This window comes from Phodopus roborovskii, unplaced genomic scaffold, assembly GCF_943737965.1.
Source record: "Phodopus roborovskii unplaced genomic scaffold, PHOROB, whole genome shotgun sequence".
Classification (NCBI taxonomy): Eukaryota; Metazoa; Chordata; class Mammalia; order Rodentia; family Cricetidae; genus Phodopus; species Phodopus roborovskii.
The window spans coordinates 50,083,842-50,104,409 of NW_026126433.1; the positions used below are offsets into that span (position 1 = coordinate 50,083,842).

Here is a 20,568-nt window from a genome sequence, read left to right on the forward strand (position 1 = left end):
CCATCTATCCTTGTTTTGGTGGAGTGGGAGGGGGCAGGAGGGAACAGAAGGCTTTGCACAGGCCACACACGCTGTGTCCTCCCTTTTAGCTCCATTGCAGGCATCTCTTCAATTCTTAGGTGTGTGAACAATACTCTTTTTTTTTTTTTTTTTTTTTTTTGTTTGTTTGTTTTTTGAGACAGGGTTCCTCTGTAGACTTGGCTGTTCTGGAACTCACTCTTTAGACCAGGTTGGCCTTGAACTCAGAATTCTGCCTGCTTCTGCCTCCCAAGTGCTGGGATTAAAAGCACATGGCACCACTGCTCAACTCCAATACTCACTTTTAATTCTGCAAGCCTTCTGTAGAGTAGGGGTTGATAAACTTTCATCAGGAGCCACAGAGTAAAATTATGTGGCGTTGCAAGATGCAATTCCTCCACTTTCTCCCTGCAGCAAACGAGCTGCCACAGATGACCCCTACACGATCAGTGAGGCTGCCTTCCACCAAACTTACATGCGTGACTGAAGCTCAAATGCCACACAATCATTGCATACCTCCCATTATTAGTTTTCCTTTGGCTTTGGTCCACACTGATCTCAGGACACAAAAGCCATTCTTGACAGTGGCCAGTGCAAGAAAACGTCCTAGGCTACATTTCACCTGTGAGCCATGATGTACCAACACTTGTTAACAATTGAACAACTCACTCTAATCCAGTGAGAAAAGATGGAGTGCCTAGGAGACAGGTTCCCAGCGTCCTGGGTGTGAGTCAGGATAACAATCCAGGAAACTATCTGGGCATGTTCATTTCAGGTCATGGGACAACTCAGGTGCCTCTTCCCAGAGACTTCCCTGTGCCTTTCCCAAACAGGTTTGCAACGCTCAAAGCTCAGCTTCTGCCCTCGGCACTTAGTTCTCAGTCCCTTTCTCCTTGGAACTTGTGTGAACTTCTGTGAGAGCGTCCGATGACAATGATTCTTACTGGTCCATGGGTCTCCAAATCTTAACACCGTGTATTCCTTTCATATCTATTGATGCCGAATGTGTGTGTGAAGCTGTATAGGGGGGTGGGGGTGTGTCTCTTCTCCCATGCATTCCATAGAGCGCCTGCACCTGGTGGGTGCTCGAGCACTTAGGTGAATAAAAGGATGGGTAAGACCACACTAGTGCTTTCCCCTTGGGCCCCCTCCATCCAGGCTCCCCCAGGAGCCTCTACCCTTTGCTCTCTGTCCCTACTAGTCAGCTTATTGTGACTTTGGGGTTGTGTGGAATTGGCCTTGGAGTTGCAGCTGATTTCAAACCATTCTGTTTGTTCACACAATCTCCTGGGACCCACAGCCATACCATTTTCAGCTTCATTATTATCCTCTGTGAGTTGAGACAGCCAGCGAGCCCTACTGGGTAGCTTGAATGAGACCATGACTGGCCCAGGAGTACCTAACACACAGTAAGGAGGCTGAGCCTGTGATCCCCATGCTGCTGCATTCCCTGGGGCATCATCTCCCTCTGTAGGCATGAGTGACACATGGAATCTGGGGCATCTGCTCACTTTTCCCTTCATGCTAGCTCAAGCTCCATCCTTTAGGTTGGTCAAGGGAAGCTGAATGTAGCAGCCTCCCTTGACCTGCTGTGCATGCAAACACCTCTTCCCGCCTCCCCTCCAGCCTGTCTTCCTGGCTGGCCTCAGGATAAGGATGGGGAGGCACAGGATGGACGGCTCTGAGAAGACAGACACCTTTCTCAGGTGCAGTCTGTATCTTGCTTGAGGAAGAAGGCTGGGCATGTTAAGGGTCACTGAAGGGCCCCAAGTTTCCTTCCCACCCATACCTTTACCCACATTAGAGAGGAACCCCAGCAAGGGTACCTGTGGGATTTTGCTCCTGCCTGCAAAAGGGCATCTCACCTTGATCTCGTCGTCTGATGTTTCCACCTTGAAGGGTCGGATGCTCTCATCTTCTCTGGCTGAGGGCTTTGACCCTGGGCCCCACCAGCCGTCTTCAAGTGGTAAGGATTCCTCCTTGTCCCGAGAGACAAACCAGTAGATGACAAGGCCCAGCACCGAAGCCAGGAGAAGTTCCAGAAACATGACTCCTGAGAGACTGAATGGGAAAAAAGAAGCAACAAGCTTTAACATTAATGTGACAAAAAGGGATTCACTAATGGTCCTACATAGGAAGCATTAAGTTACATAGGAATAACAAGCGGAAGGCCCCTGCCTCAGTGTTACTAGAATGTAACTGTAAGATAGGCACCTCACTGCCTGTCCCTCCTAGGCATCTAGACAGCAATAAGAAACCATTATAGTTCTGACTTAGCTGGAACTTAGGCATGTTGAAGCTACGCTTTTAAAACTTGCTCGCCAGGGGCTCCTCCCCTCATCAGAAGAGAGCAGACACTTGACGACTGCCTTGAAGAAATGACCTTGAATGCTGCTCAAGTCTGGTTTAAGGAAGCAGAAACCATGTTTGTTCCTCAGGCTTGGCGACCAGCTCAATTGCCAAAGGGTGGGGGCGAGGGAAAAAGAAAGAAAGAAAGAAAAGAAATATAAAGTGCAGCAGAGAGATAACCAAAAACCTTCAGTTTTTGCTTCTACAACACTTGCCTAATTGCTCAGAAATATTACTTGGGGTAGGATCTTAAAGGTCTCCTATATATGAGAACACATGTAAGGTTACATGACAACATCCTATATACAATGTGACAAATTTCTTTCCAGGCTGAATCCCCTGAGCATTAGCAGGCCAATGAACACTTAGAAGAAACAAAAAAAAAGTGTTTCCTTTTGTCTCTGGGTGCTGGTTGAATTTCTCATTGGGCTGAGTAAATTTCCATTACAAGATGAAGGGATAAGAGAAATGGCTAAGCCAGGACTCGGTACCTGGCAGGCCAGAGACACTAGCTGCCAACGGACTCCTCCCTGGCACCTGCCCCACAGACTCCTGGCTTTATTCATGTTTGTCCTGTAAGAAAAATGTCAAAGATGACAGAATGAAAGCCGTACTGCTGCTGATTCTCCTCCTCCTCTTCCTCTCCTTTTTTTTCCGAGACAGGCTTTCTCTGTGTACTTTTGGCTGTCTTGAAATCACTCTGTAGTCCAGGCTGGTCTCTCACTCACAGAGATCCACCTGCCTCAGCCTCCCGAGTGCTGGGATTAAAGGCGTGCGTCACCACTGTCGGGATGAAAGCCATGTTTCATATCTCAGCTGTGTGTTGCTTTTTACAAGAACCCCAGGGATTATGAGGAAGGTTCTTCTGCATGATTATTTGACAGAAGCTGTCACAAAAGGCTGTCACGCCCTAGGCTTGCCCACAGCCACCACGACCTCACATAGAAGTACCTCTTCAAAGTGTCAGCAATCTCAGACCGAGGCCACTGTCCTTACCGATCACCATGGTCAAGGATCATGTGTCTTTTAGTTTCTTTTATTTATTTATTTAGTTGTTTTGTTTAATTGCTGTGGCTACAATCCACATCCTTGACCGTATGAGGCCAGAACTCTTCTGCTATTTTCTTGGTCCCACATTCCTTATTCTGCCTTTAAAAACGTTCCTTAGTTCCAGAATCTTTGGCTCTGTGCATGGTTTATGATTTATGTGTTCCCGGTGCTATGCTCCACTATTTTAGACAAATAATAGCCATCAGAGTCTCTGGGTTTTGTAATCATCTTGTTGAGGGCTCTGGCTGTGGTCCTCAGACTGGCCACAAACTCTGGCGCTCCAGCCATCTTCTTGCCTCAGTCTCTCCAGGTCCCAGGACAGTGGACATGGACTACATGTTTGGCTGATGATTCTGATATTTAGATCAACAATCTTGAAATTATGTATTGAAAACTTGGAAACCAACAAGAAGATGGGAAAATCCACCACACTCCCACTATGCCGTTAACATCATGAACTATTCTGGGGAGATGAGCATTGTGACTTTGGCACAGCTCTGGATGGCTCCCTGGGGTGCGTTCTGAGATCTGGGGCCTTTGAGGAGTCTTTGCCTCCTGAAGCTTCTAGGGAGGCTTTCTGTACACCTAGATCCCTGGGAGCGGAGGGACTACACACCGTGTGGGCCTGACAGCAGGGCCTGGGTCTGAGACTAGAGCTGACTGGGTTCCTGGCTCTGTCTCTGTTGAGGGCTGTCCTTGTGGTATGCAATGGGAAGCAAGAGGTCAAAGGTTCTGGGAGATGGAGTCCAGTTGGCAATAACAGACCAGGAATCTCATGTTTGGCCACCCACATTGTCTCTGTGTATTTCCCACAGCTTTACTGAAATAAAATGCACAAATTCTTCCTGATTTCTCCTGTTCCACCCTTCCCTGGGCCCAATGCAACTACTTCTCCAGTTCCTGTGGCTATTCGTGGCCTATTGGAACTCAGCAAATCCAGTTATGTGTTAATCCCCATCTGTTTGATTCCTGTGCACTTTTTTCTCAGGGAGGAAGAAATTAACTTGGCCTTTGCAAACTAATATGAGAAAGACTCAGCCCAGACTGTGGCCTGGCTCCCCAGCTTCCCTTTTCCCAGTGAGCAGCCAGCAGGGCTATGTCAGAAGAAGTTGGCTGAAACACCAACAGTGTCCTCGGGGCAGCAGCAGAGGAGGTTTCATAAGACACAACGTGTTCAGGACCAGTGGGAAGACAGATCACAGAGGGGACAAGATGGGCTCAGTGGGAGCCTTGGCAGGGAAGCACTGATGGGAGATGTCATTCTGTAAATATGTTTCTCTTATTGGTTAATGAATAAAGCCCTGTTGGCCAATAGGAAGGCAAGATAGGCGGGACTAGGAGATAAGGAGGATTCTGGGAGATGTAGTAGAGGAGAGTCATGATGTAGGGACTTGAGAGAAGTCTGGACCTTCTCTTCGGTAAAATAAGACCATGTGGAAACACTTAGATTAATAGAAATGGGTTAATATTTAAGACAGAGCTAGCCAATAAGGAACACTAGTAACAAGCCAATAGCTTTACAATTAATACAGTGTCTCTGTGTATTATTTGGGGCTTACATGGCTCTGGGACCAATCTAGCAGGAAAACACATGAAACAAAATGGCGCCTGCAACGTGGATACTAAGAGCTTCCACTTAAAACTAAACAAAAGCTTAAGAAAGGATTTTAAAAACAAAATAACAGAGACAAACAAGTCTTCTTGGTAGCAGCATTTTTCAGTTGGGCTCTGTTTTGCTGGAGACAAGCAGAGATTTGTGAGGCTCCTTTAAGGGAGGTTTCCTGACTCAGCATAAGCGGCAAACCCTGGTAACAATTGAACGGTGTGTACAAGAGCTGACAATGGCAGTGACCACATCTCCAAGTAGGCAGCATGCTGTTATTAGATGGTAGCATAGACCAAGATGGTGAGCACAGCTCTTGCTGGCCGTAAATGTACCCCACCATCTTGGATAGACAGTGGCTAAACTAGCCACAGCTTTAATTTTAACAATGTTGTTTAGCAGATAAAAGACTGGTGGCCAGAAAAAGATTTACAGTTAAGACAGATTCAGATTAAGAAAAACCTCTAAAGGTTTACAGTGTGTTTTAAAATATACCTAGGCTTGGGAGAGAAAAAGAAACAGGATAAAGCGGTTAAAAAAATAAAATGAAAGAGGATAGCTGTGTGTGGGAGCACACACCTTTAATTTCAGCACTTGGGAGACAGAGGCAAGAAGATCTTTGTGATTCCTAAGTAAACCTGGTGTACAGACTGAATTCCAGGGCAGCCAAAGTTACACAGCAAAACCTTGTCTCAATAAATGAAAAAAATAGAAATGAAAGAAATAGAGCAATTAAAAAAACATGTAAAAATAGAAAGTACACAGAGAGTCTGGACACTGTGTGCTATTATGTTGTCTTTGAACTGCTCAATTGCTAAGGAAGGAATAACTGCTAAAATACACTTGATTATCAATGCTGCTGAATTAATCCAATTTATATGTTTTTAAAAATGCTTTGACTTCCAAATTTAAGTCTAAGGGCAGATTACTGGGGAAAATTATTTCTATTTTTGTTTTCACAGAAAATGAAAAGCTGTGGATTCCTTTCAGACTAAAATGGTTTGATCAAGCAAGACCCCCTGAAACAGTGTCCCAGATGATCCAACATTCAAAACAGCTAGAACAAGGCAGCCTTGCAGACCACTGCAGCCAAGATTTCTGCATCTTCTTAGGATCTCCAAGACAGTGCCCCCTACCAACAGGAAGCAATTTGGAAAGAACAACGCCCAGTTTCCCAATTATTGTTTATAAATGTTTATTTTCATTTAAATGGGTTGGTTATAGATGGTTAATGAGCACAACCAATGTCTTTTTAAAGGTAATAAGGGGATTGTGGTATAGAAATGAATACTTTGTTTTGGAATGGGTTTTCATTTATTGATATAAATTTAAGGTCAATTTTGTAATATGTTATTTCTCCTCTTGTTTAGGAATTGTGTTTATATAGTTCATTTAAAAATGTAATGTATACTTTAGTACAGATTATAGATAGTTACCTATGATAGTCAAAACTTAAGTTAGTTAGGTTTTCTAGATATACAGAGATACATTTCAAACCTTTCTTCAAACCTTTCAAAGAATATGGCATTTAAAATGGTTTAGGGTTTTTCTTGATAGTGAGGCACAACTGCTCCTGGCAACACCACCTGTGTCAGAAAGGAAAATGGACATCAAAGAAACTTGTTAAAGAGTTTGCTCCCAATATGACAAGACTAGCCAGACTAGCCATTTGGGCAAGATACTGCTTTTGTCTGGACTATTTGCCTTTATGCTATATAAACTAGACATGCAGAACCTACATAAAAGTAACTTCTTAAACAAGATGGACATTGCTACAGGGTTCCTGCTTCATGGAAGAGTCTGCCAGACAGTCTGCAGGACACGGGGAAAAGTGACTGACAAACTGCCAACACAGGTGGGACAGTTTAAAGTTTCCTGCTTTGCTGAGGAGTCTGCCAAACACACTATGGCCTATAGGCTGAAGATGGAAGATTACAGAACTGGTGACTGAATAGTCAGCGAGTTGTCTCTGTCATTTCTAAAGTTTATATTCTACCCTTCTGTGGTCTTTGAGAGAGTTGAAGGCAGATAGTTATGGTTATAGTTTTCCTTAGTTACATATAAGACTTTAGCTTCACAAAGATAGGATAGATGATGAATATTTTCTTTAAATATTGCTAAATGTTAATGGACTAAATATTGTTAACTATAGTTCTTGTTTAATAACTGTTTTGTTATACATCTTACTATGTTAAAGTTAAAACCCTTCTTTTTATTTAGACAGAAAAGAGGAGATGATGGGAGATGTCATTCTGTAAATATGTTACTCTTATTGGTTAATGAATAAAGCTCTGTTGGCCAATAGGAAAGCAAGATAGGTGGGACTAGGAGACAAAGAGGATTCTGGGAAATGTAGTAGGGGAGAGTCAAGATGTAGGGACTTGAGAGAAGAAGTTCGGACCCTCTCTCCAGTAAGATAAGACTGCATGGAAACACTTAGATTAATAGAAATGGTTTAATATTTAAGAGAGAGCTAGCCAATAAGTAACACTAGTAACAGGCCAACAGCTTTATCTCCAATACAACGTCTCTCTGTATTATTTGGGGCTGACGAGGCTGTGGGACCAGGCTGGCAGGAAAACTGCATGTAACAAAGCACCCTCCCTGTGTATTAGGCTCCTCCTGGGTGTTGGTAGAGGCCCCAGGATACTCCTATCAATAGTTCCTTAAAGCTGATAATCGAGCCATTGAGTGTCCTTCCTAAACATACTGGTGTGCAGAGGGCCAGTGCCACGGCTCCTGCCGCAGTGTGGCTAGGTGTTGGGCACCTGCTTGCCGTTGTGTATGGGAACTCACACATGGAAACTGACTATGCTTGGCACAGTATTATGACCAACCTCCCAGGCCGGTCATCAGCCCTGGAGTCACCTTCCCTAGGTGCTGCTGCCACTCAGATTCAGCCCCCTCTATGGTCAGCGCCTCTCTGATCAGATTCCCTATCCTACATCAGATCTAGCTGCTGCTCTCAAGAGTCAACCCAGTTCCTGTTAGCTAGATCCACAGGTACACTTAGCCCTCACTCAGCAACCTTTAGAAGCCACACACTGGGAACATAAACAAACTCCCTACACATTTCCCTTTTCAGTTCTGTGTGGCTCAGAGTCTCTTTGACAAATTTCCAGAGTCTCAGAGTACCAGAGGCAGGCTTTGCCCATCCCCGCCGGGCAGGGGGGGGCGGCGGGGGCGGCATGGGGATGCTGGGGAGGGGCCCATCCTCAGCCTGTCATGCTGAAGGTTTGCTTTCCTCATCCAGAGAGCCTGTCCCCAGGAGTCTTGTCCATGATCACTATTGGTCAGATGGTGAGACTAGCATTCCTTGAATTAAAACAGGCTAGGGATGGCCCCTCTGACTTTATGGATCTAAGAAAAGAATGTGGGAAGGAAGGAAGGAAGGAAGGAAGGAAGGAAGGAAGGAAGGAAGGTTGCATGGACTTCTTTTTTTCCCTTTTTCTTTTTAATCCAAAGACACCTTCTTCCTGACAGGAATCTTACTCTGAGGACGTGCACAATGTCCTCTAGAGTTCCCTGTCACTGAATGTAGTCTAGGTGTAGGGACTATGTGGGAACACTGGGAGTAAGTGTTCTGGAAGCAGGGTGGGTGCCAGCAGTTCACCCAGCCCGAGGCTACAGTCATAACCGACCCTGTTACCAGAAGGTGAGTGTGCCTGTCTTGGCTCCTGTCGCAGTCCCTAGCTCCCTGCACCACAGCCAGCACAGACAGAAACTGTTGCTTTGGACCCAGCCAAACATGAAACAAATGAGAACAATTTTACACGATGTCATCAGGAGAGCAGCAAGCAGAGGAGGCAGGAAAGATGGTCAACCTGTCCAGGCAACTTGACAATCAGCCCCCTACCTGACTGCAGCAGGGAGAGGCTAAAGCACGGCTGTTGCTTTGTTGGGAGCAGAAGTATTATCCCAGCCTGCTCTGCTGTCCGTCCACCAGGGCTCAGTGCTGGCAGCAGACCTATGGAACTCTGCGCACCGTAGCATCCAGAGCCCTTGGGAGAGGCAGCGCAGAGTGAGTGTGAGCCCTTCCTCACTCTCTCTTTGTATACTCAATGACTCAGCTAATATGCTGTGTACACAGGGCAATTACGACTCTGAACTTCATACAGCAAACTGAACTACAATGACCCAGAGACCAAGTGGCAAGAGATCATCGCTGGACCTCCCTCTAAAGGGAGGGAATCCAGGACAGCCCATGCCAACTTTACCCAGCAGTCTTCCTTTTTTGTTTTTTGGGTTTTGTTTTTGGTGGAGTTTTGGTTTTGTGTGGGGAAACTGCAACTTGAAAACATTATACTGAAATTTCAGCAATAACTCATCCTTTAAAACTGTGTGCCACTCTGAGTGGCAAGATAATAACTCCCACTGTCCCTCTCCAACTCAACTGCTTCATAAGCCACACCTTAGTTCACAGCATCAAACTGTCTATGCTAGGCGCCGGTTAGTTACTTAGCAGTGCTCAGCTGTCACATCAACAATCACAATGTGGCAGAGAAGTGTCCTGATTGCATTTATGACAGTCCAAAGCTCAGGTCCCGTGACCCTGGCAATAATGCACAGAATACAGACTGCTGTCAACGTTCAACTGGATGATCAGTTATTGTTTTTATTCCCTACTGGGTCTAATTATAAAAGAGCTTTGTCATGAGTGTGTATGCATGGCTACACATAAAATATTCTAATACTTTCTCCAGTTTAAGGCCTCCCTGGGGGTGAAGTTTCTCAGGCAGTATTAACTTCCAATAAGACCTGCCACACCAAATCCAGTAGATTCTGTGTGACAAGTTCCACAGACTGAGGTGACAACTTCAAAAGAAGGAGGTCTCTTGGAAACGGTTGTGGAACTCTCAGCTGGAGAAAAGAATTGAGCCGTAGTTCTCATGACAATCTCTGCTCTTCTATTCTTTTCTCATATGAACTAAATGTTCCCGAAAGCCTACGCTGACATTTTAAACAAAAGATACAAATGAGAAACCGTCCCCTGAGACGTGGTCACTGATTGTCTCCAGGAAAGCCAGCACAAATCATTTACATCACTCACATAAGTACAAATAGTATTGATGAAAACTTTCCCAACAATAAAACTTCAGCTGTACATGTGTAATGAGAGTAGGTTTAAACATTTGGTAAAGAAAGTCTTTTGATAAGAAAAAGTTAAAATAGCTCAATATTTCAAAGATTCTCAAGAGCTAGGCAACAAATATTAAACAGTAACTGATCATAAAAATTTATTAACCTGATCTTAGAAAATAGGTGATTAGCTGTGGTTAGCCTTGAATGATTTTCTGGTTTATTGTTAGCCTTGAATAAGTTGTATGTTACTGTGTCTAACAAGGATGATGTCATTTGTTCTATCTGGATGTGCTTCAATGAACACAATCTCTGAGAAGCTATTCTTTATCCTGGATAAAAAGCCTTGTATGAAAGCTGCAAAATACTCTCAGATTCAAACTGCCTCTGTGTTTGTTTCTGTTTGTCACAGCTGAATCCTTACCTATCTAGTCTTTGAGAACCCTCGTCGCAGGGACCCCCATACCCAGCTGGGGTGGTCCACGACACAGACCAAGTGAAGTTACAGCAGAGAACAAAGTAACAGATGTAAAGTGAGATTTGAATCGTTCTCTTTCATTCCAATTAAGATAAGACTATTAGTACCTTGTTCAAGGAAGGGACCTTGAGACTCATAATCTCAGACTACAAGGCAGGTTTGACTACAGCGAGTTAGTTCCACATCTACTGACCTCCACTCCTTATTTTATAGCAGGTAGTAAATGCTGTTCAGGACAAGCTCCGAGCAGCAGCCGGCATTGACCTCCTGCAGGCTGGGTCTCAAGGGCGTGATTTTGTACCAATTCGTGAGAAAGACACCAGCCATGGAACTGCTGGGGAAACAACTGACAGGTGGCGTGGAGTCACATTGCAATTCTGCGGAGCCAAGTGATGACCTCATGCATGCCACAGAAGATTAATATACAGAAAATACAAAGAATAAAATCTAGAAGAACAAAAAAATCCAGTTTATAAATGGGCCAGTGCTTTGAACAGATGCGTCTCAGAAGAGAACAAGTGGCCGATAAATGGGAGGGAAAATGCCCAATATACTTTGCCATTAAGGACTGCATTGCCATTCCAGTAAAAATGGCTGCTGCCAAAATATCGGAAAGTAACCAATCCAAGTGAGGATGTGAGGGAAAAGGAATCTGTATACACTGGTGGTAGGAATGAGATTTAATGCAGCCACTATGGAAATCAGTATGGAGGTTCCTTAAGAAACCAACGTTAGAACTACCATATGACCAGCCATAGCGCTGGATATAATCCTGGAGGAATATGAGTCAAAGCATCACTGGGATCCTCCTGCATATCCATGTTGATCGCTGAAGTACTCACAAGCCAAGAAAACCAGCATAGAAACCCATAACAGATGAGAGGATAATGAAAATATGCCATGTATATATGTGTACATAAAGGGGTTTTTACTCAGCTATCAAGAGGAATGTCTCTGCAGGCAAATGGATAGAAGCTGAGGTCATCATGTTAAGCCAAAAAGCCAGACACAGAAAGACAGTGTTTTAGTTGCTTTTCTGTTGCTGTGATGAAACTCCATGACCAAGAATTTATTTGAGCCATGGTACCAGAGGGGTGGGTTCTCCATGGTGGGGGAGCATTGCAGCCCCACACAGTGCCACCAACTGGCAGCCCAGTAAGTGTTCAAATGCTCGGGAGGTGGGGAGATTTCTCACATAAATCATCACAAGTATTGCACGTTTTCCTTCATATGCGAAACCTAGGGAAGAAAGAAAAAAGCATCTTAAAAATAGAAGAGAAACTATTAGTGAAAGGCACCAGGAGAGAAAGAAGTGTGGGAGTGGCCAGCTGTGGCAGCACATACCTCCGACCCCAGCAGCCGGGTGCAGAGGCAGGCTGGTCTATGTGAGCTCAAGGCCAGCCTGGGCTCCATAACGAGACTCCATTTAAAGAAAAGTGTGGGAGTAAGAGACTAGAAATGAATGGTAGGTGTGATGGCTATTCAATGATCAACCTGTTGAGCTCTAAACCACCCAACGGGTGAGCCTTGGGGGATTACCATGACTAGGTTAAGTGGGGTGGGGAGACCTGCCCACTGTGTTCAGAACCATTCCCTGAGGTGGGATGACAAATCACACTAAAGGGAGGAAGTGAGAGGAGCAGTCTCTCATCTCTCAGCATCCTGACTATGGGAGACATGTGACTTCAGGCTCTTGGAGCTGAGGCTTTTCTGTCGCAACAGACCAGGACCAAAGAACCATGAGTCAAAATCAATGCTCCCTCCCTTAAATTGCTTTGTTAGGGTATTTTCACGGGGCACTGGGAAAAGGAACTAGACTGTAGACAAAGAACCATAGAGGCATATATAGAAAGGCCAGGGAAGCCCACTGGAATTCCTGTCTGAAGATTGCTTTTCTGGCTGTCAAGGCGCTCACTGCTGCCCACTCCCAGTCTGTCCCTCAACAGTCAGTCTTGACCCCCATACCACCGGTGGTGGTTTGAACGTAATTAGGCCCCATAAACTCATAGGGAGTGTTGTCATTTCCAGGGCCCCATGGCCACACATGTGGACATCTGCATTCAGGCAAAATGATCAGTCATCCCAGGTGCTGGCATTTCCGGGGTTGGCGGAGCATACGCCATCGGCATTCAGGCAAAATGCCTAGACATCCCAAGGCCTTATATGCATGTGCAGTGTGCCTTGTGATCCATGCAAACTCATGGTGTGGCTACGTAAGCCCCCATAGGCATGCACTAAGTGACCTTTAGAAGCAGACAAACCAAACCCACTTCCTCGCCACGTTTCTTCCAGACAGGTCCGCACATACTCCTGTCTCCCTACTCTTTACTAATAAAACACTTAAAGTGGGTTTTGTTGTGTATCTTGTGGTGTCTTCTTGTGCATGGTAAATAAGAGGGAGTGGCATTAATAGGAGGCATGGGTTTGTTGGAGGAAGTGCGTCTCTGTGGAGGAGGGCTCTGAGGCCTCAAACATGCTCAGGCCATGCCCAGTGTTTCAACCCTGCAAGTCAAGATGTAGGACCCTGAGCTGTCTCCAGCACCATGCCCTGCCGTGATGACAATGGGCTAAACCTCTAAACCCAGTGAAATGGTTTCCTTCATAAAAGTTGCTGTGGTATTGATGCCTCTTCACAGCAATGGAAACCTTAACTAAGACACTATCTTTAGGGGCAGGGCAGGGCAGGGCACAGCCTGACAAGGGCTAGACCATTGGCCAGCAGGAGGTAGACTGCATCTTTTACCTCAAGGGAAAGTCTGATAAAGCTAGGCTGAGGGTCAGGCCTTTATGCCAAATGATCAGACAGGAAGGCATTCAATGTGCATGGCCCTGACCACAGGCCCTCCCTACCACACAAAGAGACTGAGAGGCACACCCTCCAGAGCAGTGGAGGCTTTATTCTTGCAATCTATAGAAAGTGGGGTCTCCCACCCAGGAGTTCTAATTTTAACGTGAGGAGGCCCCTTACCAATTTCCAAAGGGGCTGCACTCCGGCTATATTCTCAGGAGCAGTGACAAACTCCTCCTGTTCTTATACTCACTGGCATTGGTTGTTATATTTGGGACATTTCTTTTCTGTATTTTTCAGGTCATTTGTTTTCCTTCTTTTGAGCTGTTCATTTCTCATCCAGTGACTGGATGATATTTTTTGGGGGGGCTGTCATTTTTGGAGTCAGGTATAGACCCTCGATATCACTCCCATCAGATGTGTAGTCCTGGGGGGCTGTTCCCCCACTGTATTGATGGTTTTCTTTGCTGCAATGTTTTTAATGTCTTGTGATTGGTTGGTTAATTCTGAGATTACTTCCTGGCCTATTTAAGTCCTTCCCAGAAAGTCCCTGTCTGTAGTGTCTATCCCATATCTTGAATTGCTTCCTTGGTGTTTCCCACTAGTAGTTTCTCCCATGCAGGTCTTTGATCCACTTTGAAGGGAGTTGTGTGCAGGGTGAGTGATGCGGGTCTAGTCTTCTTCTGCACTTGGATACCCATTTGTGGAGGAGCTTGTGACGCCTGGGTAAGTGAGTAGGTGGCTGTCATATCTGGGCCCACCACTGCCTTCCGCTGGTCTACACGCCTATTTTTGTGTCCGTCTCATGCTGTCTTTGTTACTAATTTGAGGTCAGGCACGATGGTATTTTCAGCATTGCTCTTTCTGCCTAGGACTGCCTTAGCTACTTGGGGTTGTTTGTGCTTCTATACAAATTTTGTGATTTTTTTAAAGTGATTTTTTTTATGTTTTCTTAAGCGTGTTGTTGGAATTTTGATGGGTGCTGAGTTCAATCTATGGGTCACTTTCAGTAGCATGTACACTTTCTCAACATTAACTCTGCCTACTCATGAGCAGAGGCAACCTTTCCATTTTCTAGTGTCTTTTATCTCTTTCTCAACACCTTAAAGTTTCACTGTAGGGATCTTTCACCTCCTTTGCTACATGTCTTTAAAAAATATTTATTTATTTATTTTATATAGTGTTCTTTCTGCATATATGTCTGAAGGCCAGAAGAAGGTGCCAGATCTCATTACAGATGGTTGTGAGCCATCATGTGGTTGCTGGGAATTGAACTCAGGACCTCTGGAGGAACAGCCAGTGCTCTTAACTGCTGAGCCATCTCTCCAGCCCCTCATGTGCTATATTTATTCCTGTTTTGTTTTTTATTAACTTTAAAATGTTATTCTTTTATGTATATGGTGTTTGCCTGCGTGCAAGTCTGTGCACAGCGTGCATGCCTGGTGTCCACAGAGGCCAGAACAGGACACTGGGTCTCCTGGAATTGGAGTTACAGATGGTTGAGTCATCATATGGGTGTTGCGAATTTGAAGCTCTGGAAGAGCAGCCAATGCGCCTAACTGCTGAGCATCTCTCCAGCCCTGGTGTTGTACCTTTTAAAAGCTATTGTGAGTGGAGTCTGATTTCTTTCCCAATGAGTTTGCTACCAGCACATAGAAAAGCTACAGGCTTGATATGGTGCTTTTGTATCTCATGCTTTACATAAAGAGTTTATCAGCTGAGAGTGTTTGGCAGGGTCTTTACTACTACTACCTCTTCCTCATCCTCCTTTTTTTTTGTATAAGAGTTTTGCTCACATGTATGGCTGTGTAGCACATGTGTCCCTGGTGCCCACAGAGGCTAGAGGAGGGCAGCAGATCCCCAGGAACCAGAGTTACAGATGGTTTGTGAGCTGCCATGTGGGAGTTGGGGATGCAACCCAGGTCCTCTGGAAGAGGGGCCTGAGTCATCTCTCCAAACCCTTTAGCATAGGAACATATATTCTAGAAATAGGTAGCTTGGCCTTCTTTCAATTTTTACCTCCCTTTTTCAGAAATAAACTTTTATTCAGTGCACTCACAAGTCGTTCTCAGTAGATAGTTCTGTCCCTGTGTCCCCCTGCATCCACTCCCTGTTCACTTCCTCGCCCTTACTCACTAGTCTCAGTGTAGCTAACCAGATCAGTAGGCAGTGTAGGGCCAGGTGCCGTTATTTCACCTAACGGTGACTCTGGTGGGCAAGGGGAATCATGCGGTGTTCAAAATGCCAAAGAGGGATTTGGAAGCAATTCCATCAAGTGGAAAGTAAATGTCCTTGACATATGAGGAAAGAAAAAGGTGTCAAATACTGAGGCCATGGAGGATCAAATCTTTGCTCCATAGATTTGTGAAGAAGGAAAAAGAAACTCCTGTCTTGTCCACAGTGGCTTCGCACACCATGCCAGTCCCAGCCAGTTCCGTAAGTGTTGGCTTTAAGGCTTCATGGCCCTTTCTCGCATGTGTTGGGAATCTTGGAGTCCTTGTAGATCAAGGGGGAGTATTGTAGGATAGATGTGCACCCCCTGGACTGTAGTGCCCTCCTCATTTGCCCTCTCTCAGACCCACTGCCTGGAGAATTCTGCCTTCAGGGCAGTCAAAACTAGGGAGGCTCTGTGGAGCTTTGATACTGGCTATTCACGTGCCCATGTGAGGTCCTCGGACAGCCACCAGGGGGCGGCAAACACACACCTCTGACTGCAGCAAACTCTAGAGGCATCTGCTTCAGAAGGGTGGATGCCAGGTACCCTCTTCCTTCCTGGGTCTCCTCTCCTCTAGTCTCCAGATGTTTCCTTAGGGGAGGCTGAGGGTCAGAGTCCCAAGACAGCAGAACAGTGATATCTGCTACCCTAATAGCCAAGGACAGCTGGACTTGCCAGCTGATAGCTCCTTGAGGTCAGGGACTCTTCTTAGAATAGTCTGTCCTTGAACAAGTCCCTCATGAGAAGGTCCCCAGGGCCACCACCACTCAAGGGAACCTAAGGCCCTGCCAACAGCAAGAGAAGAGGCCAGATGGGTGCTGGAGATCCCTTGTTCCCACCCTGTGCCGGGGAGGAGACATAGCTCACACACACCCGTCTCTACAGACAGCCTGGCTTCCCAAATAAAGTGGGTATGTCCTAGAATACAGTACCGGGGAGGTGCATGTCCTCTGAGGAGTGGGAGAAACATCTTTGTTGCTGTCCTGCAGCAGTCAGGCCTGAGATGGACTCTGGGTGGGTTCCAGAGCCCCAGTACAGCCCCACATAGGGACTCGCAGAGGGGAGGTGTGAGGACCAGGAAGGCTCTGCTGTAGCAGCCTTCTAGCAGCTGTATAGACACCTCCACTATTGTCCTGGGTGCTTGTATCACGTTGCCTGGGACTCTGGCTGGATCAGGGCAGAGGTTCTGGATCACCACAGAAAAGCGCAGGCGAGGAGGACTATCAATAAAGTTCCCATTGTGCCCTGTCTTGGTGTCTGTTCCTTTAGGAGGGAGGGGCAGTGTCATGGGGCTCATGGGGAGGGGATATGAAGACAGAGAGGGACTTGGAGAGTGGGATGCCCAGGCTGGGTATGGAGCCCTCAGTCTGAAGCTGCAACCACAGAAAGTCAGGCAGCCCTTTGTGTTTCCCCAGTGGGATCTTGGGTCTGGGCAGCTGCTTTTGGCAAAGAGCATCCCCCCGCTTTCCCCCACTTCCCCTGGGGAATACCTGAAGTATAGGGTACTGTCAGGGAGAGGTCTTTCAGTGTAGAGCAGGAAACCCTGCTCTGGTGGCACAGAGCTGAGCATGGGTGAGCTTTCCTTGTACCTCAGCCAGAACGCCATGGGACCCACACAGCATTGCAGATCTTTCCAGCTCATCTGGAGGTCTCACTGGGCCTGGGAAACTCAGACCTTCTCACAGACAACTGCAACGTCTGTTCCCAGTGGCTGGGTACCGTGAGTGGCTCGAGGGATGCTTGTAGTCTTCTGGAGTCTGCTTAGAACAGCATGGCCTTGACTACTGCTGGCGTCTAAATGCCTCTTTGCCCTAGTCAGCAGGGTCAGGTTTACAGGGACCAGCGGCACCCTCCACGATGTGGGTGGAGCCAGCTGGCAACTCTCTTTTGGGAGAGAAGTCTCATGTGGGTGTCTAAGAAACATACGGCATTCCGTCCAGACACTCTTAGAAATAAAACCATTTATTATCAAAGCCATGTAGCTTAACATAGGTGTGCAGTGGGGTGATGTGTATGGAGTGAGAGGTGACTCCAGACCATGGGAGTCTGGGCAGAAACAAATTTATTCTTTAGAAAGGGGTCACCTCCCCTCAGCGTGATTTAGTAGGAACCAGGGCTGCTGCTAAAGCCATGGTTGATATCTAACATCATTACTGCAGTTCAACCAGGGACACGAACTTGCGGATGTCCTGGGCCAGAAGCTTGGGCTCTTCAAAGGCAGCAAAGTGGCCCCCACGTTCCATGTAGGAATAGGAGATGAGTTTGGGGTACTTGACCTTCACCCACTTTTCTGGAGCGTGCAGTATCTCTGAAGGGAAGGCAGCATAGCCAGTGGGCACAAAGACCTTCATCCTGTGGGGAAGAGGGGCAGGGATGAGGCCCTGCGCTCATGTTCCTAAAGCAAGGTTAGGGCCTCAGGGCTGAGGGAGGCCATGTGGAACCATAAGGACGAGGGCAAACTCAGGAATCTACTACAGCCCCTGTTTCTACTCACTAAGGACCCTGTCTGCCTGGGAGGACCATGGAACAGGTCATGTGAGCCTCTAAACATCCACTTTGCTAGTCTGTTTCTTCACCGTCACCTGAGAGTCTCCATACAGACCTTGCAAATCCCAATGCCTCTGTCCCAGCAGGCCAGGATCCTGAGACCATCTGGTGTCTTTCTTATCTTGCCTTCTTTGGACTAAAGGCCAAATAGCTCTGAGCCCCAGCCCCAGAGGCCCCTCTCCCTGCTCAGCCAGGCTTACCTCTCATGCCTATGGACCATGATGCCCTGGCCCATGTTCTCCTTGTAGAAGCGCTGGGAGGACACGATGGTTCCTGTTGTCCAGTAGATCATGATGTTAGTCAGGAGATCTTCCAGGGAGAACTTCCTGGGAAAGTGCACAGGATGCTCAAGTTCAGTGAAAGCTATGGCTGCCAAGAACAAAGGGCTGCCCCTTGAGGCTGGAAACATCAGGTAAGATCTCGCTCTCACATGCTGGGAGCCCAGGGGAGGGCTGATGAATTATAGTTGCCACTCAAGGGTGTGGCCTTCCACAGCTCCAGGGATCCCTGGAAGCTGTGAGCCTTGTAGAAGGGCCTCTGTTTTGGTTGCTTACTGTAGAATGCTGCCATCCCTTCTGTGATACTTGCTGACCTCAGCGATTCAGCCCTACGGTCTTCTGAGTTTTAACTGTGACTAGCTATAGCCCCCAAGTGGCCTCCTACCCCTCCTGACTCCATTCTATTCCAGTTGCTGACCCCTCCAAAGGTCCCGACCTTGGATGCATCCTGATGGGCCACGGATCCATCAGAACCCCTCCTCCCTTGTCACCCTTTCTGAGATCATCTTGGTCTGGCAGACATCAGTGCCCACTGTGTCTGGGCCTGGCATTTCCCGGTTTTTCTGCCCTAGAGTTGTGATCCACTACTGTTGGTCCCTGAGTCAGCCACCTGCCTCCTTGGCCACATTAGTCTCCTCTCCTCCCTAGGCGGGCCACACTCTCTGGTCTCCCGTTACCCCTAAGTCCTTTCTTCCAGCTGCCCTCCCGCCCCTCCATCTCCACTCCTGCTTCATCCTCAACTCCACGCCTTCTCCGTCCTGCTTCATGAAGCTGCTCTCAAAGCTCGGGTCTGTAAGAGTGAGGCTCTAGCTGGGCTCACTCTTTTACTGTGCTTTTACTGTGTCTGTCCCATTCCTCTGGCCTTTCCTTCCCCTCCTCTGCTAGTCAACAAGCCTTCCCAGGATCGGCAGATGCTGCCATCCACATTTTCTGCCATATCCACCTGAGGTCAACCAGACCACGTGGGGCCATGTCTTCCATATAATATTTTACTCAAGCTCCCCCTCTGTGGATCCAGGCTCTGAATGGACACACCCACTTAGATGTCTTGTAGCCTGTCCCCAATGTGACCTTGCTAAAAATGAGCTAGGCCTCAAAGCTAAGCTCCTGTGACACAGCGCTGTGTCCGAGAGACACACAAGCACTCTCACAGCCCTGCCCCTTCCCGTAGGCTTTCACAGAACCCACGGGCTACATGGGTCCCCAGAGAGAGGGCTCTGCTATTCTGCAGTAAAGGGTGTTTGTACTTTGAGGGACTTCCTGGCACGTGTATTTTGTCTCATCACTAACTGGGAGGCTGAACAAGTAACCAAACCTCGCTTGCCGCTAACTCACCATCCCCTATACAGGACTCCATTGGCCATGGTGTAGGAGGTACACCAAGTCAAGGACTGAATAAGCTTGCTAGCTTTCTGTGAAGTGCCTGGAGACAGGGGGGAATGGCAGGAAGAGAGAGGCAGAGCCTGGGGACCTGGTCTGACAGCTGGTGGTGCGGCCTCACCTCTCCAGGCCTCCATCCTCCAGGTCACGATATTCTGACTTGGTCCAGGTGGAGAACTTTTCTAAGATGTAGGCAGCCAGGCCCACAGGCGAGTCGTTCAGGGCACAGCCTGGATGGGAAGGAGAAAGGGAGGGATTGAAGCCTGGCCCCACGGAGTATGACTGCAGGACGCAGGTTGTGGATGCCACAGAGTGGCAGCAGGCCTAGCCATGCACCCCGCTTCTAGAAGGAGCTCTGGCCTGAGTGGCCTCATATAGCAAATGGAGACCAATATTCCCTGTAATCTCGTGGGATTCACAGACTATCTGGGCTGTGTTTTGGTCAAAAAATAGGATAATCAGTTACCAATAAATATTAATGATTCTGTGAGTTAAAATACTGTTCCAGTCAGGGGACAGGGATAGGTCAGTGGAGCAGCACATGCTTAGCATCTTCAAGGTTCCAGGTGCCACATCCATCACTAAACATCATGGCTGGGGTAACTGCATAGGATAAATGCAGAGCCAGCATTGAACATCATGGCTGGGATAACAGCATAGAAGCCTCACAAAAATCAGGTTGAACAAAAGGAACAAGAATGCAGAGTCCATGCTGTGAGGGTCCAGTCACCAGAAGGACAACACCCTAAGACACCTAGTTGGAGGAGCGAGGAAGGCCCGTTC

General features: G+C 47.0%; 1 protein-coding gene across 2 annotated transcripts in view; it reads right to left on the minus strand.

The window, feature by feature from the left end:
* Ephx1 (epoxide hydrolase 1) overlaps positions 1 to 20,568 on the minus strand; it is a 51,924-nt gene that overhangs the window by 6,424 nt on the left and 24,932 nt on the right. The window contains exons 7-9 of one of the 2 annotated variants that reach the window (XM_051186451.1): positions 19,907 to 20,015; positions 18,328 to 18,453; positions 17,527 to 17,932 (exon numbers count right to left, since the gene is read on the minus strand). In XM_051186451.1, coding sequence (XP_051042408.1) covers positions 17,731 to 17,932; positions 18,328 to 18,453; positions 19,907 to 20,015 — 437 coding nt within the window. In that variant the 3' untranslated portion in view covers positions 17,527 to 17,730. Of the gene's footprint in view, positions 1 to 17,526; positions 17,933 to 18,327; positions 18,454 to 19,906; positions 20,016 to 20,568 lie in introns of those variants that run through there. The other variant, XM_051186452.1, reaches the window with a different exon arrangement.